This window comes from Lingula anatina, chromosome 1 (assembly GCF_051362555.1).
Source record: "Lingula anatina isolate TDL-2025a chromosome 1, LinAna3.0, whole genome shotgun sequence".
Taxonomy (NCBI): domain Eukaryota; kingdom Metazoa; phylum Brachiopoda; class Lingulata; order Lingulida; family Lingulidae; genus Lingula; species Lingula anatina.
In genome coordinates, this window is record NC_141767.1 from 24,153,562 (window position 1) to 24,172,158 (window position 18,597).

The following is an 18,597-nucleotide window of genomic DNA, read 5'->3' on the forward strand; positions in this document are numbered from 1 at the left end:
ACACACACACTGACATTTAATCAAACTGATCTTGATACATGTCATTCCTAATTGTTTTCACAGATTTTCAGCCCAGTAAAAGAGTATAAAGAAATCAAGGGTGTGAAATCAAAGGACATGTATCTGGTATAGCTCTAGATCTGCCATAATAAGAATAATAAAATATAAATACCTATAAAAGACCACTCAAGGCATGGTTCCAATTATCATAATATATTTAATACTGGTAGCCCAACAATCTTCATGTCTATATTTGGTTTATCTTTATACCTAAACACTGAAGAATGATATCAACATACATATGCAATGGACTATCTAAAAATTAATTAATTCTTATATTACTATATATTTGGTATGAAAATTGAAATGTAAGCCCACCTGATGGCTGAAGCAGCAAACACCTGCCCATTGGAGCCAATGGACAGCACAACCACTGATGCTACAACCACTATTAGATCTGAAATAATCACACAAATCACTTATGCAAATGTCCAAATATGAAATACTGAACAGTATAGACAAGAAAATAAGAAGGAATGAAATAAAATCAATATATTCGGGGCTTTTTGCAATGAACCATGCTTTCATTATTGTTGGTAATATTTGGTAATTTTCAAAGATTGATCTAAATGTATTGTCAATATAAATGTAAGACCAATTTTAACTTATTAATTAATTTTCAATTTTTCTAGATTAAATACAATTACTTATAGTCACATGTTGAGTTATTTCTAAGGTGGTCATAAACCTAGCTTTGTTTCAATAAAAAGTCTCTTGGTAAAAAAGAAAGAAAGAAAAAAAAAAAAAGAAAGAAAGAAAGAAAGAAAAATACTGGTTTCTACAACAAGCATCTGGATCACTGTGTACCAACCTATTATAGATATTGGTTTTCTGGCAAACCTCAGCCTTCCCACCAAGCCCATGTATTTACTCCTGCAGCCAGCAGACCATAGACGGATCACGTATTCCAGTCCAAAGAATACCACCAATACTATTTCCTGATGTGAAAAGATAGCACATAAATCAATAACTTAATCTAAAAATTTATATGAAAACAACATTTCTGTCCTGGAAACCAAGAAAAGAAAACAGACATGGCACATAATCCTAAAATACACTCAATACAACAACTTCCTGAAAAAATTTGGGCTAAATGTCATTTCCTGGAGAGAGAGCAAAAACAGAGTATATCCAGGCTAATAATACTACCGATGCCCTTTAGTGAAATAATAGTATTTCCATGAAATAAAAGAAAGTCTTACGATCAGATCCATCAATTAATGAAAAAACATCCTCTCGCCAAACACCTCCAATTTGTCTGTCTTTATTCTTTTGATCTCTGATTAAACATCAGTAATTACAAGGCTTAAAAATCACAATCAATATATCAGTCTTCATTTACACATATTTATCCACTCTCTCTGATATGATGCCTCAATAACAACCATTATTAATGGCAGGATATCAAAGAGCAAGTGATTATGCTTATGAAATATTTGCTTATACATCCGTGTCTAGCCTGCAGGTTGTAAATAATCTCTTTCATTACATGGAACATTACTTAGTTAATACAGGATTGTTTTTTCCCTGAAATATTGAACCCAACAATGAGTATTTTCATTCCTTCTAGAAATTTGTTATTATACCTGTAAGCTTTGACCTGGAACAAAACCTATTTCATTTGCTTTTAGGGATTCAAACCTTCGCGTTGAAAAGACTTATTAAAAAGTCAAGTTTTGAACAGTGCAAGTGTGAACTCCTCTGCACAGCTTTGTATCATAATTATGTTGTTTAGATGTCGTATGGCTGCATTAATTGCTTTTATTTACAAGCATTTATTCTTGTTACCATTCATCACAAATAACAATACATACAATATCATGGTGACATACACTACACAGGGGGAGCTCAATACCACTGTCAAATTTCAATGTTTTTCCAGCTGTCTTTCTATGAGGCCATTCAGAATAAGAAGAGCCGAGTGCTAGCTGGGCCACGTCCTACATATGGCGGACCTTCATGAAAGGAAGACCGCTTAATCCTGTAATGGTCTCTCCGCCTCTCACACGGATCCCCATGTGTCGTCCCTTGACCATTTGAATTGAGCCGAGATGTAATTACTGGTCCCCGGAAGGAATGACGCGTGGGGGGGGCCTGTGAGAGGCAGAGAGACCGTTACAGGATTAAGGTCTTTCTTTCATGTAGGTCTGCCATATTTAGGTCGTGGCCTAGCTAGCACTCGGCTTTTCTCATTCTGAATGGCCTCTATTTCTAGTCTTAAGTAACTTCAGAGGACACACTCTGAAGCTGGTTATAAAGAAATGTGCTTTGACAGACACCAGGCCTCATAAATCATAATTGCCATTTGTGATCTTGAGATTTGCGTTCGCAAATGCCTAATTAATGACTAAAACAGCAATATCATGGTGTGAAGTAGTGGTTGCAAGTATCGTAAAAAAAGTGAGTACAATTTGGTCAGCTTTCATCCCGCTTTTCACTGTCTACATGTAGATTCTTTTTCTCAATGCCTTAACTATTTTTTAAAATACAAAAGTAATGTGCTCTTGACAATCACTGGCACAGACTAATCATCTCAAATGGGTAGATGAGTGGATTAACAGTTAGCAGTTTGCATCGCAGTGCCATGAATTCACGTTTCACAAGTCATGAAGTCAAGATGTTAATTTGGTGTTCGGGATCACAAAACCAAGGCTCAAGATGAAGAATAGTCGTTTTGTTTATCAGGCCTGGAAACTTCACGAGCCAAACCCAATCTTCTTTTTTATAGCCTTATCACAATTTTCAGTTCTTTTAATTAGATCTGATGAATTGTTTTTGGATTACAAAGCCCTTTCATATGCAATATTATGAGAAACAATATCTTAATGACTTTCATCACTTATCTCAAATTCATGCCATGATAAGCCAATAATCTAGTTTTGAGCAGATTACCATATATAGGCCTTTATTCTTTCCTGTAGGATTTCAGGGATGTTGTATGCTACATTAAAATTTGACAGAAAATCCATCATCCATCTTACCCACAGTAACAGGATTCTTGTTGCCATACAATTCATTTCCTTTATGCCCCTATTTCACACAGACCATGAATCCCACGAATGGCCATGAATTGACAAATTTCACGATTCGTGGTTGAATCGTAACCAGTTCGTGAAGTTCTTAACAGATTCGTATTTATTCGTAGTCAGTTCTTGCACTTCTTGACCAACAGGAATTGGTGGCAAAAACTATGATGCCCCTATTTCACACAGACCACAAATCCCACGAATCGCCAGGAATTGAAAATTTCAGGATTCGTGGTTGAATCGTAATCAGTTCGTGAAGTTCTTGACAGATTCGTATATAATCGTAGTCAGTTCTTGCAATTCTTGATCAATCGGGAATTCATGGCAAAAATTTTGAGCTGTTCAAAGTTTAGGCCACGAACTCCCGATTCCCAAAAATCGTAGTGAATTTCTGGACAATATCCGTGCGATTCCAACCGAATCCCACGAATATTCGTAACACTATCGCACCTGTATCGTAACTGAATCGTAGAGCATGTCGAATTAGACCAGAAAATTGGCAAAATCTCACGATTCCAGCCGAATACCCAGGAATATTCGTAACAATATCGTACCTGTATCGTAACTGAATCGTGAGCGTGTCGACTTAGACCAGAAAATTGGCAAAATCTCACGAATCCTGAAATTTGTCAATTCCTGGCGAATTCGTGGGATTCGTGGTCTGTGTGAAATAGGGGCCTTACATATATGAACCTCTGATAATAATGTCATTTCACCAAATTACGTGGAGCAATTAAATTGTCTGTTTGCCTACAGAATACATTAACAACAGTGCTGTTCTTGTCATAATTGGTACAAAATGAATCTATAATGATAAGAATTAAGTGTCTCCTTTGACTCCAGTCACTCCAGATAAATCATGATAAATGTTGCTGTATTAAAACAAACAATACTCAGAAAGGATTTGAAGGGAAAGTCCTGTACTTTATATTCTTACCATTAACAAATCAACTTAACTTTACACAATGTCTTGTATAGCATTTGTTAACTCCACAGAGTTAATCAGCAGATTGTAAAGCCATGTGTCAATCATTGAGTATATTCAAAATGCATATAACCACGAGCTTATAACATATATACTAGTATATATATATATATATATATATATATATCCTATATATTTCTGACGGTAATTCAGAAAGTGTTATGTAATAGACTTACCATCCAAAATAGTGTTTCATTGGCAAACTCTGAATACTGGTCTATTGTGGAGAGGACGCTAAAAATCAGGCAGATCAGCACCATCATGAACCTGAAGGTAGCAGCGACACATCCCAAATTACAACAAGTAAATATTCCTTTCATACAAAAGTCTTGGAACAACTAGAACTCATTCATAAAAATAATGGATGAAATTTATAATGTGTCATAATAATTAATAGTTTGGAATAAAAAGGAAAAATACTTATGCATATCAGTGAACATTTTTTATTACTATTTGTTATTATCTGTGAAATATCCATAAATATTTCTGACTTAGAGTTAATCATCTGCAGGCCTGTAGTCAGCAATTTCAAAGGAAAGGGGGCTGCTTTTGTTAAAAAATTAAGTGAACATTTTCACCATAAATGCCAAAAAACATTCATGTAGATCACATTTTGACACATAACAGATGGACAAGGCCAAAAGTGTGCCTCATTCAATCCCAAATCCCCTGCCTATGGGCCTGATCCGATTTTTCTAAAAAAATCTTTAAGAGTGGAGTGTATTTGCACTAGATGGCACCATGGTCTTATCAATGTGGCATATGGCAGCCAATATGGTGATTGCCTCCTTGGCTGGATGACATGACAGATTTTGAAGTGTCTGCAGGCAGAAGAGCCTCCATATTGCAGCAGCCAGCAAATGCATCGGGCTGCTGAAAGATATGATATATCCCACCCATTTACACAATGTCTATCTGTGCTGCACAGACAACCAAACTGCCAAAGTCAGAATCAAAGGCCAGAGCAACAGTTCGGTAACAGTTCAATAATGAAGTACTTAACAAGGAATTGCACAAGCTAGATAGCAATAATGCACTGAACAAAAGCGAGGAATTTTGTCAGATGGGAGATCGAAAAATGAAGGATTTGACAGTTTAGCAATGATATGGGAAAATTCTACCCCAGCATGGAAAAAAAATGTCTCATTGAAAGGGCACACGGTGTCTTGTGTCACTGTGATATTTATTCATAATGCAACAGGGACAAAAACCCAATGATGACATTTCATACTGAATGTTATTCCAATCTCTTCTGAAGTGAGATCAGGCTCAGCATGAAACCTAAAGATGTAGAGCAATTAGTATATAATCTGTTGACACAGACGCTAGGTACTTCAAATCCAGGATTAAGACTTCATCTGAAGGGCTACCTATCAGGCCCTATAAATGATGATTGCTGTTTATGATCTTGAGGAGCCACGAATATGTGATTGTGAATGCCGAATTAATGATTCCAATCACCATTTTATGCCATGAACATAGAAATAATAGTTATGAGTAGCACATGAAAGAGTTCTTTTATCCAGTTCTGTTAAAACTTTCAGGCTTTTTTTCTCAACCCCAAATTTTTTTTGCAATACCTAAGTTATATGATTTCAACAATCCCAGGCACATTCAGAAAATACCAAACGGGAAGGTAAGCGGATTAACTGTTCACGATTTGCATCACATTGATAGAGACCACTTTTTTACATTCATGCAATGAAACTGTGGCATCATTAACTTGGCATTTGATCACAAACCCCAGGATCATAAACAGCTCTTTTGTATAAGGCCTGTATATGGTGGTCATTTTCAAAATTAATTTAGCCAAAAGATGCACAAAACTTGCATAATATTTCCACGTAAATAAATTACCAGGAACTTCAGAAGCAACCCTCTTCTTGGATTGACAATATTTTCAACCACATCAAAGAAATTTTTTTCATTTAGTTAATTTGAATGCCAATTAATTCATAATTGGCCTTTTCACCCCACTTTTATGTCTGCATGCAGATAAATTGTTAAATATGAAGTAATAACCTTTCCTGAGAAAGTGCACCAAATGTTCAATAGAAATGAGTAATTATTGGCTGTTATGCAAAAAATGCCCCAACTAGCTAAGCTTGTGCAACTGTGTATACATATGAATGTATTTAGTTTATACGTCAACCAGTTCTTCATTAATTCCACCCTAATCTTCAGAGCTTCAGTGATTGATGTGTTCTTTGTATTACAATGCTCTGAGGGCTTCTCTGTCATGGCAAGAAGTGCTTGATTTGGATTTTTCAAAGATTTTCAAAAGTCATCCTTCACATTTGCCAATACTTGAATGGGGTATAATAAGTGATCAGATTGGAATGAGTAGCACTTGTAATGGGCAATGTTACACTATCTTTCTACAACACATGTGCACTGCTCTTCAATGATGACCCATGTAGAGCTCAGAGCCAAGAGACAATCAAAGATATGAACACTTCAACGTATAGCACTCTTCTGTACAGATTACCGCTGTGCTTTTATTGAGTAGTCACTATATACTGAATGATCTTTCAGCTCGAGATATTATCTTGCATGTACCTAGAGTCCTTTGAAGACCTTCTACAACTAAATGGTATTCTATCCAAGATTTTCCAAACAAATCAAATTCTCCTACACATGAATCATTACTCGTCAGCATGCACTAGGGTTCGATGTAATGTTTTATACCAAGAATAATATGATTAAGTTCTTAATGATTGGCCAGACACTTACACCACCACGTCTTCCTGTACAAAACAAAAGGAAATGCTAACATCAGGTTCTTTTATTTTAGGGGTTTAACCCAATAGGTACTGGTTAATGCTGACCCATTAACTTCTGCAGGCCCAATTCATTCTGTGAGCTAGCCTTGAAAAGCAGGGTCACCTCAGTAAATTGGCCATAATTTATTTGGGTGCCTTTTTTACCCATACAAAGTGCATATTTTTAAAAAGCCTAGGCTACTATAGTGACTACTCAATAAAAGCACATTTACATTTTACATACTGTATCAAGAGTTATGGATAGGTTAAAAACTACATTATCATTTGGTAATGGGCGAAAAAAAAAAGGTGATTTATCTTATGCACATTTTTTTCATTTCTCCACACATTTGCCTGCAAATTCACAGGGATGATGCCAATTATGTTAACTGTCAATCCAGTAAATTTCAGCAAGTTACCTCCATTAGTTTCCAAGTTATGCTTGTTTTGCTATTAGGTATACTTGAGCCAGCTTTTCAGCTCACCTGAACATTGTTGGCCAGAGCAGCTGGTGCAGTAATGGTCCTTATGGGGTTAATGAATTTTTATGTCTGAATTGGGAAAGCTATATTAGAAGCTTTATTTGAATGATATGTAAACACAGGAAACAAAAATAAATAAATAAAAATACACAAATAAATGAAATATAAACAGATCACCCCATACTTTGCTGTCTAAATAGCTTTGTGAGTGTTAGTATTACTTGGAACTTAATCAGGCTTCTGAAAGCAGCTCAGGTGGCACCAGTCTGTGGGGAGTGGGCACTACCTTTCTGACAGCCAATTTGTTTTCAACAGATAGCGATATCATTTCTTCACACAGTGAATGCATTCCCATAGCAGGTATGACCTTGCACGGTTAGTATAAATAATGCATGTGGCCCATGTTCTAAATTATGTGGATTTCTCCTGGGTACTGTGTGGCAGGTAGAGTAATTAGTAAGGACAATCAGGATAATGAATACCATAAAGTAGACCCATACTTACACAGTAAAATGATACATAAAGCACTTCCATCCTGTGGGACGTTCTAGGAAGTTATACACTCTCATTTGAATCGATGGCCTAGAAAAGGCTTTAGTCCGTAGCAAATTATAGCGTGCTTCATAGTTTTTGTCAAGTTGCTTTGGACGGAAATCTGTAAACGTCTGAGAGTTTGTACTTGAGTTGACGTCCAGTTCGCTGTTCTCCAGGGACCCCGCCCTGTTCCTTCGCAGCAAGTCATTCATTTCGAATGAGGAAAGATTCGATGCCCGACTGTCGTTTCTCCGAAACATGGACCCTCTTTCCACTCCTCTAGACCCCGTATCCTGATTCTGATATGAGCTCATGCTGAATCAATAGAATTACCAAAACACCATCACTTGCAGAAACACGCTTCAAAGCTCTGGTATAATTTGATAAATCAAAAGAGTTATTTAGTGAACAAACACAAGGTGGACCCCATTAGAATATATCCATTTCCATAAGTCTTATCATCCCTTGCTCCTGTGTTTGCTTCTGTAGATAAACGATATAAATGGGGCAATCTTAAAGTAATCAACAAATCTAGAGGATTCACATGAACTGTTTCAAAATGCTTCATTTTGATTTTCTGTCTTTGCTATCTCTGTCCTCCGAGTGTAATCTTTTGATGTAGTCCATCCAATTCACTGAGCTCAGCAGTAAGCACTTACACCTTCTCTTGTAATAAATCTGGAAAGAGACAGAAAATAGAAACTGAGCAATGTTTTATGGCATGTAAATCATGACATGGAGTACGGATCTGTGACATTATGTCCCTTGCATTTGTAAAATGAATTTTTTCGTTCCATTTTGTATTCAAATAAACCGTTATGTATCTGTACTGTATTTCATCAAACTGGAGTGAAAAACAGATAGCTGAGAGTAAATGTTGGCAATCCACCTACACATAGGCCTAATAAGTGGCAATATAAAACAATTCACAATAAAAGCAACCCATGGTCTCTGCACCATCAACATTCACTATTGTTCTTTAAAAGCCATAAATCAATATCTATCCTAGGAAAATTTCACCTCATTTGGATCCATTTTGCAATGTTCCTAAAAAAAGAGATCTAATTTCTTCTCCTCATAACCTTGTAGTTATTCAATTCCATGGATCTCACATTAGATTCGATCCATTTGGTGGGATGCGTTTGCTTGTAGCACGTTGCAGAGTATTATATCCGCCATTCTTTTTCTCTGTATGAAACAAATTTCAAGTTTTTTTTTCCTCAGCTAAAGAAGCTTAACTCTGGAGATGAGAGTAACAAGCATTTAGAACATATTTCAAAGGCTCCCAATGGTCTAGAGTGCCAACACCCAAAATATGTATCAATTTTTCTTTTGTTCTTACTTTGTGTGGTCTGGCTTTCATCATTAGCTTAAGACAAAGGGGCAGTGTTTCAAGGAAGACATTTATCTTAACATAATAAATGTGGTCCACTATCATAGGATGTAACAGGACTGACAAAAATAACACTATAACTGGGTTCCCATACTTAGATCGATCTATCTGGATTGACCTAACTCCATGGGGGGGGGGGGGGGGGGGGGGGGGGGGTTCAGGCTAAATTGCTATCAGTTCAAGTGGCTTAAATGTCTGCCACGCCTACTGAATCAGCTAGGGGTAAATATAATTACCCCTAACAGTTGTGCTAGGCGTGACAGACATTTAAGCCGGTTATTTTGATAGCAATTGAGTGAGACTCCCCATGGAGATAGATCGATCCAAATATCTGTGGGAATTGTCCCTATGGGGCTGGTTTATAGAAACTACAGAGAGAAAATTAAGCAGATTCTTAAATGCTACAGTTGACATTTAAGTACTATAGTAATGGGTCACCAGCTTAGTAGGAGACCATTTGAATTTCCTGCAAGGATGGTGATCCTATGATTGGTAAGATGTTTAATAAAACCTTAAAAAACCTGTTTATTTGGGGCAGTGTTTAATCTGCCTTTAACAGGAACTAATCCTTTCTCAGTTAAAACTAAATATTGGGACATACTTTTTCATCAAAATCCATAATAATGACAATAATTTCACGACCTGGCAAAATAATAGGTTCCATATAAAGAAAAACCTTTTTCTTAGAAACCAGCCTTCATTACTTAGTAATATCCTCAGAGTGGCTAACAGACAATTTAAATTACATTGCCTTTTGGAAAGACAGATAAGGTACCAAAGTATCATTTGCATGTGCACAATAATACTGCAAATACTAGAGCATTATTGTGCAATTTACCCACTTCTGGGGACAGCATGGCTTTGCATGATTTCAGTTCTTTATTAGGACTGTCAAAACCTACCCAGACAGTCTTTCCCATTTCCCCAGTATGAGCTAATATACAGGGAACAAAACGACATTTTTTCCAGCTACTTTGGTGACTACACCCAAAAAACAAAGCAGAAAACCATGTTGACAGCTGTAGTTTCTGTGGATTAGACTGCCCAAAAGTGCGAAATATCTTACATGTCTCTGGTGGGGAAGAAATCTTGCCAAATCCCACAAACCTCAAATCTCAGTTTTGTGCCCTATTGGGTAACCCTCTCAATGATGAACATGTCTGTACTTACGACAGGATCACTGGCTATAACTGTTCAGAAATCGGTGCAAGAGTTGTGTGAAACTACCAACCTGCGCCTACTTCACAACTGTATCCCCGAGCAGTACATGCAAAGATGAATTTGACTTGACTCAAATACTTATACTTTTGATTATCAATTTCTTACCTCAACATTCTGCACAAGACCAGATAAATTCTGCACAACAGAACCCATTTTCCTATGCTAAATGAACCTGAAGCGGCATGTCAAACAAACAGTGTATCATTTCTTTGTTTTAGAGAGATCTGCATAATGATCAATAAAAAAAAATGAAATCGTATTCTTCTACAGGTAAAAATGAAGTTAGTCAAATGACAAGGAAGAGAACATGTGCCAGGATGAACAACTGCCATGTTTCTTTCTGCCTATTAGATCAAGTTGTTCCAAATTGATGGGGTTCAACTCAAAATTAAGATAACTGTCATAACTGTTGCTAACTCATATTTCATCAAGTGCATATGGTAGTTCCCTAAAGCCAACTGGTAGCCATTGCTATAAATCATAGTAACTGTTTTGGCAACAGTGTAATATCATATGTTGTGCCATACACAAATCATTTTTCCAATACCAGATAATATCAGGGATATCAATAAGAGGAGAGATTCAATAATAACGGTTTAACTTGTTTGGCACCGTTTGGCCTTTCTCATCACAATGTCATAACTATGGGATGGGAGAGATACACTATATCTTGTTTTCTCTGATTAAGGTCAAATGGCATTGCATATATGTTTTCCAGGAATTAAATGGAAGAAGGAAGACGATAGTTCAGGCATAAATCACATTAAGTTTCTATGAAGACAGCTACTAAATAAATGAAACATATCTAGTATTATAAGAAAAAAAATGCATAGAAACTGAACCTAGTGATTGAAAATGGAAACTGCTAGATAAAGCTTAGGCACGGATGTATCCTGCTTGTGGGTACAATGAGGTCTAGCTATGTTTATACAATAAAGTCAGAACAGATCTGAAACTATCTGTCTAAGGAGAACTGGAATTGTGCGCACATGAGCACAAAAAGAAGAAATGGACAATATAGTATACATATAGAAAGAGGCTACACAAAACATATACTCTGGGTAATTTGCTATGACTGAATACCTTCTGGCTTCCATAATGAACCATGGGCACCATGCATCTCCCATAATAATGATCTCCATAATAATGACCTCTGAATTATTTCAATGCATATACTTGTCCCATTATGAGGACATGCTGCTAATTAGATCTCTTGTATAATTGCCGTGGTCAGAAGCCATATGTTATGAAGCCATATGTTATGTGGAACATAATAGAGAACACACATTTTCTAGACACAATTGCTGTCCAAGTTAATTCTGCAGAGGAAGCCTGACACACTGTATGGACACCGCAAACTGACAAGGCAGAAAATCTATTAAAAGTGTTTACATTACAGACCATTTCCAACATCCACTTGAACCGATACATTCACGATCATGGCAGATTAATTAAAGTCACATTACAGGATCATAAAAAGAATCACTCATCTGGAAAACGGCTGTCTATTTAATTCACTCAATATAAATAAATTTATAGATTTCACTTACTGCCACGGGTCACAACTTTGCAGAGCAAAACGCAAAGATGACCACATGCATGACCAACACCAATGACATGATAAGACAAAAAGCATGAACTGTCAACACACTGCTGCATAAATCATGTGTCATTCAATTAGCTGTATGCATGCAATTGTCACACTTCCAGATATACACATAATAGACCAACTGGCCCAGTCTGCACTACACTTAAAGACCTGTCAAAGTGATACCTATTAAAAAAGCACTGTTTTAGTCTAAAAAATGCCATAGTTTTTCAGAATTATTCTTCTTAAAAATATATATCTATTGACATTACTACATTATTTCTAATGTCGCCATCTCAGTCTGAACTATGCACTTAATACTCCTATGCACAAGAACATGCAAAGCAGCACCCAACATTAGAAGTCATATTCAGAACCCAGCAGTAGTGTGTGTGTGTGTGTGTGTGTGCACACATGCATGCACAAGCACAGGAGCAAAATCTGTGTGTTGGTGTGAAAACGAGGTCACACAGATATGATTTTGTTGTGTTTTATACTGTGATTTTTACAAAACACCAAATGAATTTAGCTAACTAATGGGCCAAACAATAGGATTTCTTATCATGTATGTTATTATATATATTACTGATGAAGATTCCAATAACAACCAAGAAGCATTTTGATTGCCCACACACTAAATACTTCATAAAAGAATTCCAATTTTTATGAAGCTACAAATTGTCTCCTATTGTTGAGTGCCATTGCCTGTTTTGTGTAATTAAAATTACCCAAAACACTGAAGTAAAAGTTTAAAATGTTATGCAGACTAATTTCACCCAAAAGGGTTCTCTCATTTGCATTACCTGAAATTAACCTTCCTACGATACAAAATGCATTTTGCAAAAACATTCTCACTCCTGCACATGAAGTATTTTCCTTATCACTATAAATACAAAGGGAATCCCTTTAATAATATAGACAAAATAAAAGTAATTTTAAGCAAAGTCCAATAGATTTACATTTTAATACATACAATCAACAAAATATTCCATGATACTTTCTCAAACTACACTGGAAATCAAACGAAATTGAATCAAATCAATCAAATTTGGTGTAAACACTGGCAGATTTTGTCAATTTCGCTATCTTATTTCCAAAAGTGCACTTCTTGCACATGCACAGTCGTTTGACACCTGTGCTATGTGTGCACATATACCCAGGGCATGCACATGCATGCGTTGCACACAGGGTCACACTGAAGAAAAGTCACCAATATATCAAGGACAAATGACTGTTGTTATATATTTGCATTAACCACACTTAATGAAAATCTGATTTTCTAGAAACCTCCAGGTTTTTAAACAAAATCCCACAATGCTTCTTATCTTGAACTTAGCAGAAGGAACGCCAACCAAAGAGAACTGAGAGTTAACCCTCTAACTGAACCAATCAAATGGTGAAACACAACCATAAATATTTTAACTACTCTCCATCATAAGTGGCTGTGAGCAGCAACACCAGACATCAGTCACTGGAGCCTTTTCATTATAAATCAGCTTGGCGACATTCAAATTTCCATAAATGCAATCAGAACTTACCCACACAACTTTGGTATTTGAAGCACTGCTTGATTCAATCTTAGAAGAGCAAATGAGTTCAGAAACCCTTTATCATTTCCAACCAACATTTGGTCTTGAATACATATTTTTTTTCTTGATCAGGCAAACAGACTACTTTCCTCAAAAGATGGCTCCATGCAACAGTACATAACCGTACGCTGGTGGCCATTACGATCCGTAATATTATCAGCTCACTGGTTCTTATTATGTTGGCTAAGACACTATGACAGGTTAAGCTTTCCTGGTCTTCCACAGGCATGTGTGTACAGCTTGGAGAAAAATATATACACACAGCTGATTATATCTACCAACCTCTGCATACATCTATTTACCTGACTGTCAGTGGCACAGCAAGAGACATCAAGATGTGGACACAATCATCTTTGCAGATTTGCAATTCCCCGTAATTTAATCACCATAGTATAATGATGGAACCTCATTGGCTGTAGTTGTCATAGTAGCAGAATAAATAGAAGGAAGTCCTTGACGCATCTGGCAGTGTCTCGATCTCTGCTTAGCTCTGTTATGAAGATGGCTTCATTAGTGAAGAGATGTCCTCTGCATGAGCTTTCAATGTCATCAAGTTTTCCTCTTACACAACAAGTGCAACGAATGATTACATCCTATAGGCAAAATAAGGTTAATACTGAATGCAATTCAAAGTAATGGAAAAATGATGCCCAGTCATAAGATGATATCAAAAAATACATCTAATAAATTGAAACAGTGTTATACTGATATTACTGAGGAACAGAGCAAATAGTGCACGATGGATCTTTAAGACCCCATTCCCATAAAAAAACATCCGTCTGCCTGGATCGATCCAACTCTGTAGAGACTCTTCCTGAATCTACTGTTATACCCAGTAGAAGTTGGACGCTCACTAGTCTATTCAGTAGTGTGTTGGTAGCCCTTTCGTTATATGGAAATAGGGACTGGAGACCAGGCTGCTAGGAAGACGAAAATCAAAATAATGATGGCAGTCTAATACTGCAGGCCAAAAGTCTATTTTAAGGTAGACTACTTTTGGCAACATTGACTTCAAGCCAGACTGACATCTTACCGATGATGACAGTCTATGGTGCACCTCTTAAGTAGTCTTTTTGCAGTTGGGCTCTCTTTTTTTAGAGTAATCTTAGTCCTTTAAGTTATATTCTGATTTTAGTAATCAAATAAATTAATAATAGTTATGAAATACTGAAATGCATTAAATTAGAAAAGGTACCTGATACACAAAGAAAAAAGTGATTTTAAGCAGCAGGGGTCACCAGGGGATGGAATGACTACAACAGTTTAGACCTTAGTCAATATTAAAATTGAATAAAAAACATCCCCAGTTATGTTAATGCCTCCCCCCCCCAAACACACACACACACACAAAAGGATTTAAGCAATACCAACATTTATTTTTATGTACATGTATTTTATGGGCTCATGAATCCCCTATCCCACTGTAGCTGTAATGGTCTCATGAATCTCTACCAATATATGAGGATTGAACTTGACAGAGTATTCTGCAAGAAAATAACTAAGTTTTCTTTTCGATAACAAAGCTATGTTTGCAGTTGTATAATCAAACCACAAACCTCTCTCCAATTACATGCCACTAATTCATTATGGGATTAATAAATGAATGCTACCGCAGAAATCAATTATGTATCAAATATACAAGAGAAGAAACCCTTTTGCCCCTACCCGGATCTCCATAGATTAAAGGGTCCATTACCACCCTAACCTTTTTTACTAAAATTTCATCTCCATCTTACTATGGCAATATTTCTGATTTCTGCTTTATTAGCAAATGGCTTTTCTCTTTCATTTCACTTGAATACATAATATGGAATAATAATAATTTGCAGAATGCACAAGGTCCATCAGGCAACCCTTACAGCTAGTGAAATACATATGCATATATTGCATCAATTATTAACCCATCAATGGATGGTCCAAGTATGGTCCATAATGCATAGGAAATAATATTTATAAACAACCAACTCACCACCCAAAAAACGAAAACAGCAAACTACTTGATCCCTAGTCAGACAGGCAACTGAAAACATAATTATATTTCAGCTTTCACTTTCCACAATCAATTTTCCAGTCATTCTTTCTAATCCTATTAGTTTAACAAGCACATCTAGTTCACCATATATTTCTACCTGCATGCCACTCATCCCCAGTGTCGACCTGGGAAGGGGAAATTAGATTTATTTAATGCAACCGTGACATCTGGACCCTGGGGACAAAAATCATCATGACCAAAAAGTCAGACGTCAAAAAGAGTAAAGAAAGAAGATAACTTACCTTTTTTTTTTTTTTTGAAAAATATAATGTATTTCAAAGGTTATTCCGAATTTATGATGATGTATTAGTTTATGAGAAAGAAGCCATTTTTCAACTACTTTACTCTAGTGATTCAACTTGACTGGTGCCAGTTACCAAAGACCAAAATCATTTCAGAGAAACAAGCCAGAGGGTCAGTAAGATCTTAAAGACCCTTTAATAGTAAGTTAACAACACTCAAGTATGTAATCAAATATTGAAAAGGTTTTGAATTTTTTCTATTATTAAACACAGAATAATCTGGCACCACTGTAACAGACAGTAAGAGACCCTTCTGAATAATTAAAGAGTGTATGGGAGAAAATTGTTTCTGCATGAAAAATATTTCTCAAGACCAATTTCTTATTAAAAATATACAATTAAATCATCTGACCAATTTGGATTGATAAGAAATTTGCAAAAAAAGAAATGTAGTTAATTCACTTTGCAAAAAAAGAAATGTAGTCAATTTACTAAATACTAGTAATTAAGATCTTAAACATAGCCAAGGTGAAAAAACTGCAAAATACTTTCAACTATATAAGCAAAATTATCATAGAGAGAAGGTAATCACAGTCAAACCATCTGCAAAATACCTACAATATATCTCCCCAGATTTGGATGGAAAAATCCATTGTTGTTATAAAAATCCATAAACGCTTGCCAGGTTGACAAATACATGATCCATAATCACTATATATCTGACAGTGATACACAGCTCCAGTTGAACTAACCTGATAGAGTGGTTTACCTTTTTTAAAGCAATTAGTGTTCCTAATGTGCCATTCATTGAATTGATGGACTGACACTAATTTGACAGTTTGCTGAGTGGATTTTAACAATTGTTTCACTGCTGGGCTCAATACTCAGTGATAAAAGGTAAAGCTACAGGCTGGAGGTTTTTAGCATTTTTTAAGGAACTCAGTGCAGTGAAGATCAATATCCAATTGATACCTCATTTAATAATGTGCAATGCTCTATAAGGCAGTTTCACTGTGCTTTTCAAATAAGCATGTTCTCTGTAATTGAAATATTGACTGAAACCTCAATTCTTATAAATAGACATATAACAAAACAGCCATGATAGCCTTAAACTTGTTTTGGTCAATGTCAGTGGGAAAGCCAATTTATGGACCTTGCATTGCAGCATTATTATTAAGCTCTGCCTTCCATAACCTTGAAAAAAAATTTTGTTTTTTTCACATTGTAGACAAACAAAGTGTTTTTCTCTTTAATCAGTTTTTATCATTGTAAAGCACCCTGAGTTTCAGAGGTCACTGGAACTCGCTGCTATTGTTATTGGCATGCTGTTAACAGAGGCAAGTTTCCAGTGATCTCTGAGACTCAGGGTGTGTCCTGGCGTACAACTGCAGGAATCTGCCACGTCTTTATGTCTCAATATAATCATGTGTACTGCTCTTTGATTTCAAGCTCTGAGTACTTTCAACTCGTGACACAATGCCACCTGCGTCACTCTGAGAATGATGATGATGGCTGATCAGGTCAAAATATTTCATGTGAGTGATTAGTTTTTACTGAGTTTGATCTCTATCCTCTACCAAACTGGTAAAACTATTTTGACAAGGTTGAAACTCTTTGTGCTGGGAAAGTGATCTCATAAAATAATATTAAAAAAAATGTGAATATGTACTATTGTGTAAAAGACTATAATTCTACAACACTTTAAAGAAAACAATCAGAAAAGTATCTGTAGTCTGCCATTATATTTTCCCTAAAACTCTCTTCCAAATCTCACTTGACTTAATGCTAAATCACAAGACTGATGGCAATTATGTTAATTATGGATCGTTCCTATTATTTCACATAACCACACTGATAATATACAGGATAATCTAAATTATTGGCATTTCAAGTTATAAATGTCTAAATTAATACTTTTTGGATAGTGCAAAGCTCTTTGAGGTATGGTTTGCTTATTTCTATCTTTACAACTTTACAATCTTGACAAAACAAAACTTTCTTGTTCGTGCCATCATCATGAAGGGCTGGGAATGGACTAAGAAATATCCCAATATCAATCACTGCTATCATTACCACCTCATCCCTATCTAAAGGACAGCAGTCCATCTTTGTTCACTGACATGATGTTGAGCTGACCCATAGCAACATATCCAGCAAGGCTAGCAAATGTACAGAAAATATTGTATGTACGATTGACAACAGGCAAAATTTTAGTGATGAGATATAACTTACTATACAGCTGACTTTATGAGAGTTCACTTTACAGAGATGAAAGCAGACCTTTAAAAAAATAAAACAAAACAAAACAAAAAAAAAAAAAAAAAAAAACTAGAAATGAGATAAATCCATAGACTTATTTCTAACCTTAAAACAAATAAATATTGAATATAACAGATCAAATGAAAATAACAAAAATCAAATGTCATCACAATGACAATACCATAAAACCACCTGATTCAGAGGCAGGTAATCCCTAAATGCTCAGTCTTTTCAAAAAAGAAGAGCTGCAACACTCTTTCCATCCACACCTCCAAATTAACATAGGATCTTAAAAAGATTATCCACGATTTCCAGTAAGGAAGAATAAAAACGATTTCTATCTCATTCTGATATTGTAAAGACAACCATGATTTCCAGAGTTTTAATGTAATTTTCTTCAATCTGATTTAAAGGATAGCCATCA

The 18,597-nt window shown here is 35.8% G+C and overlaps 1 protein-coding gene across 10 annotated transcripts in view; it reads right to left on the reverse strand.

Annotated features, from left to right (window-relative positions):
* Positions 1-18,597, reverse strand: part of LOC106178442 (potassium voltage-gated channel subfamily KQT member 1) — a 56,599-nt gene that overhangs the window by 31,637 nt on the left and 6,365 nt on the right. For 8 of the 10 annotated variants that reach the window (XR_015331705.1, XR_015331706.1, XM_013561613.2 and 5 more), the window contains 4 exons: positions 7,820-8,527; positions 4,248-4,338; positions 872-998; positions 379-457 (listed from right to left, as the gene is read on the reverse strand). Coding sequence is in view for 8 of the 10 variants with exons in the window: in XM_013561613.2 (XP_013417067.1) it covers positions 379-457; positions 872-998; positions 4,248-4,338; positions 7,820-8,163 (641 nt within the window). In the remaining 2 variants the exon portion in view is untranslated. Of the gene's footprint in view, positions 1-378; positions 458-871; positions 999-4,247; positions 4,339-7,819; positions 8,528-13,589; positions 13,751-13,942; positions 14,213-18,597 lie in introns of those variants that run through there. The other 2 variants (XM_086999040.1, XM_013561620.2) reach the window with 2 other exon arrangements.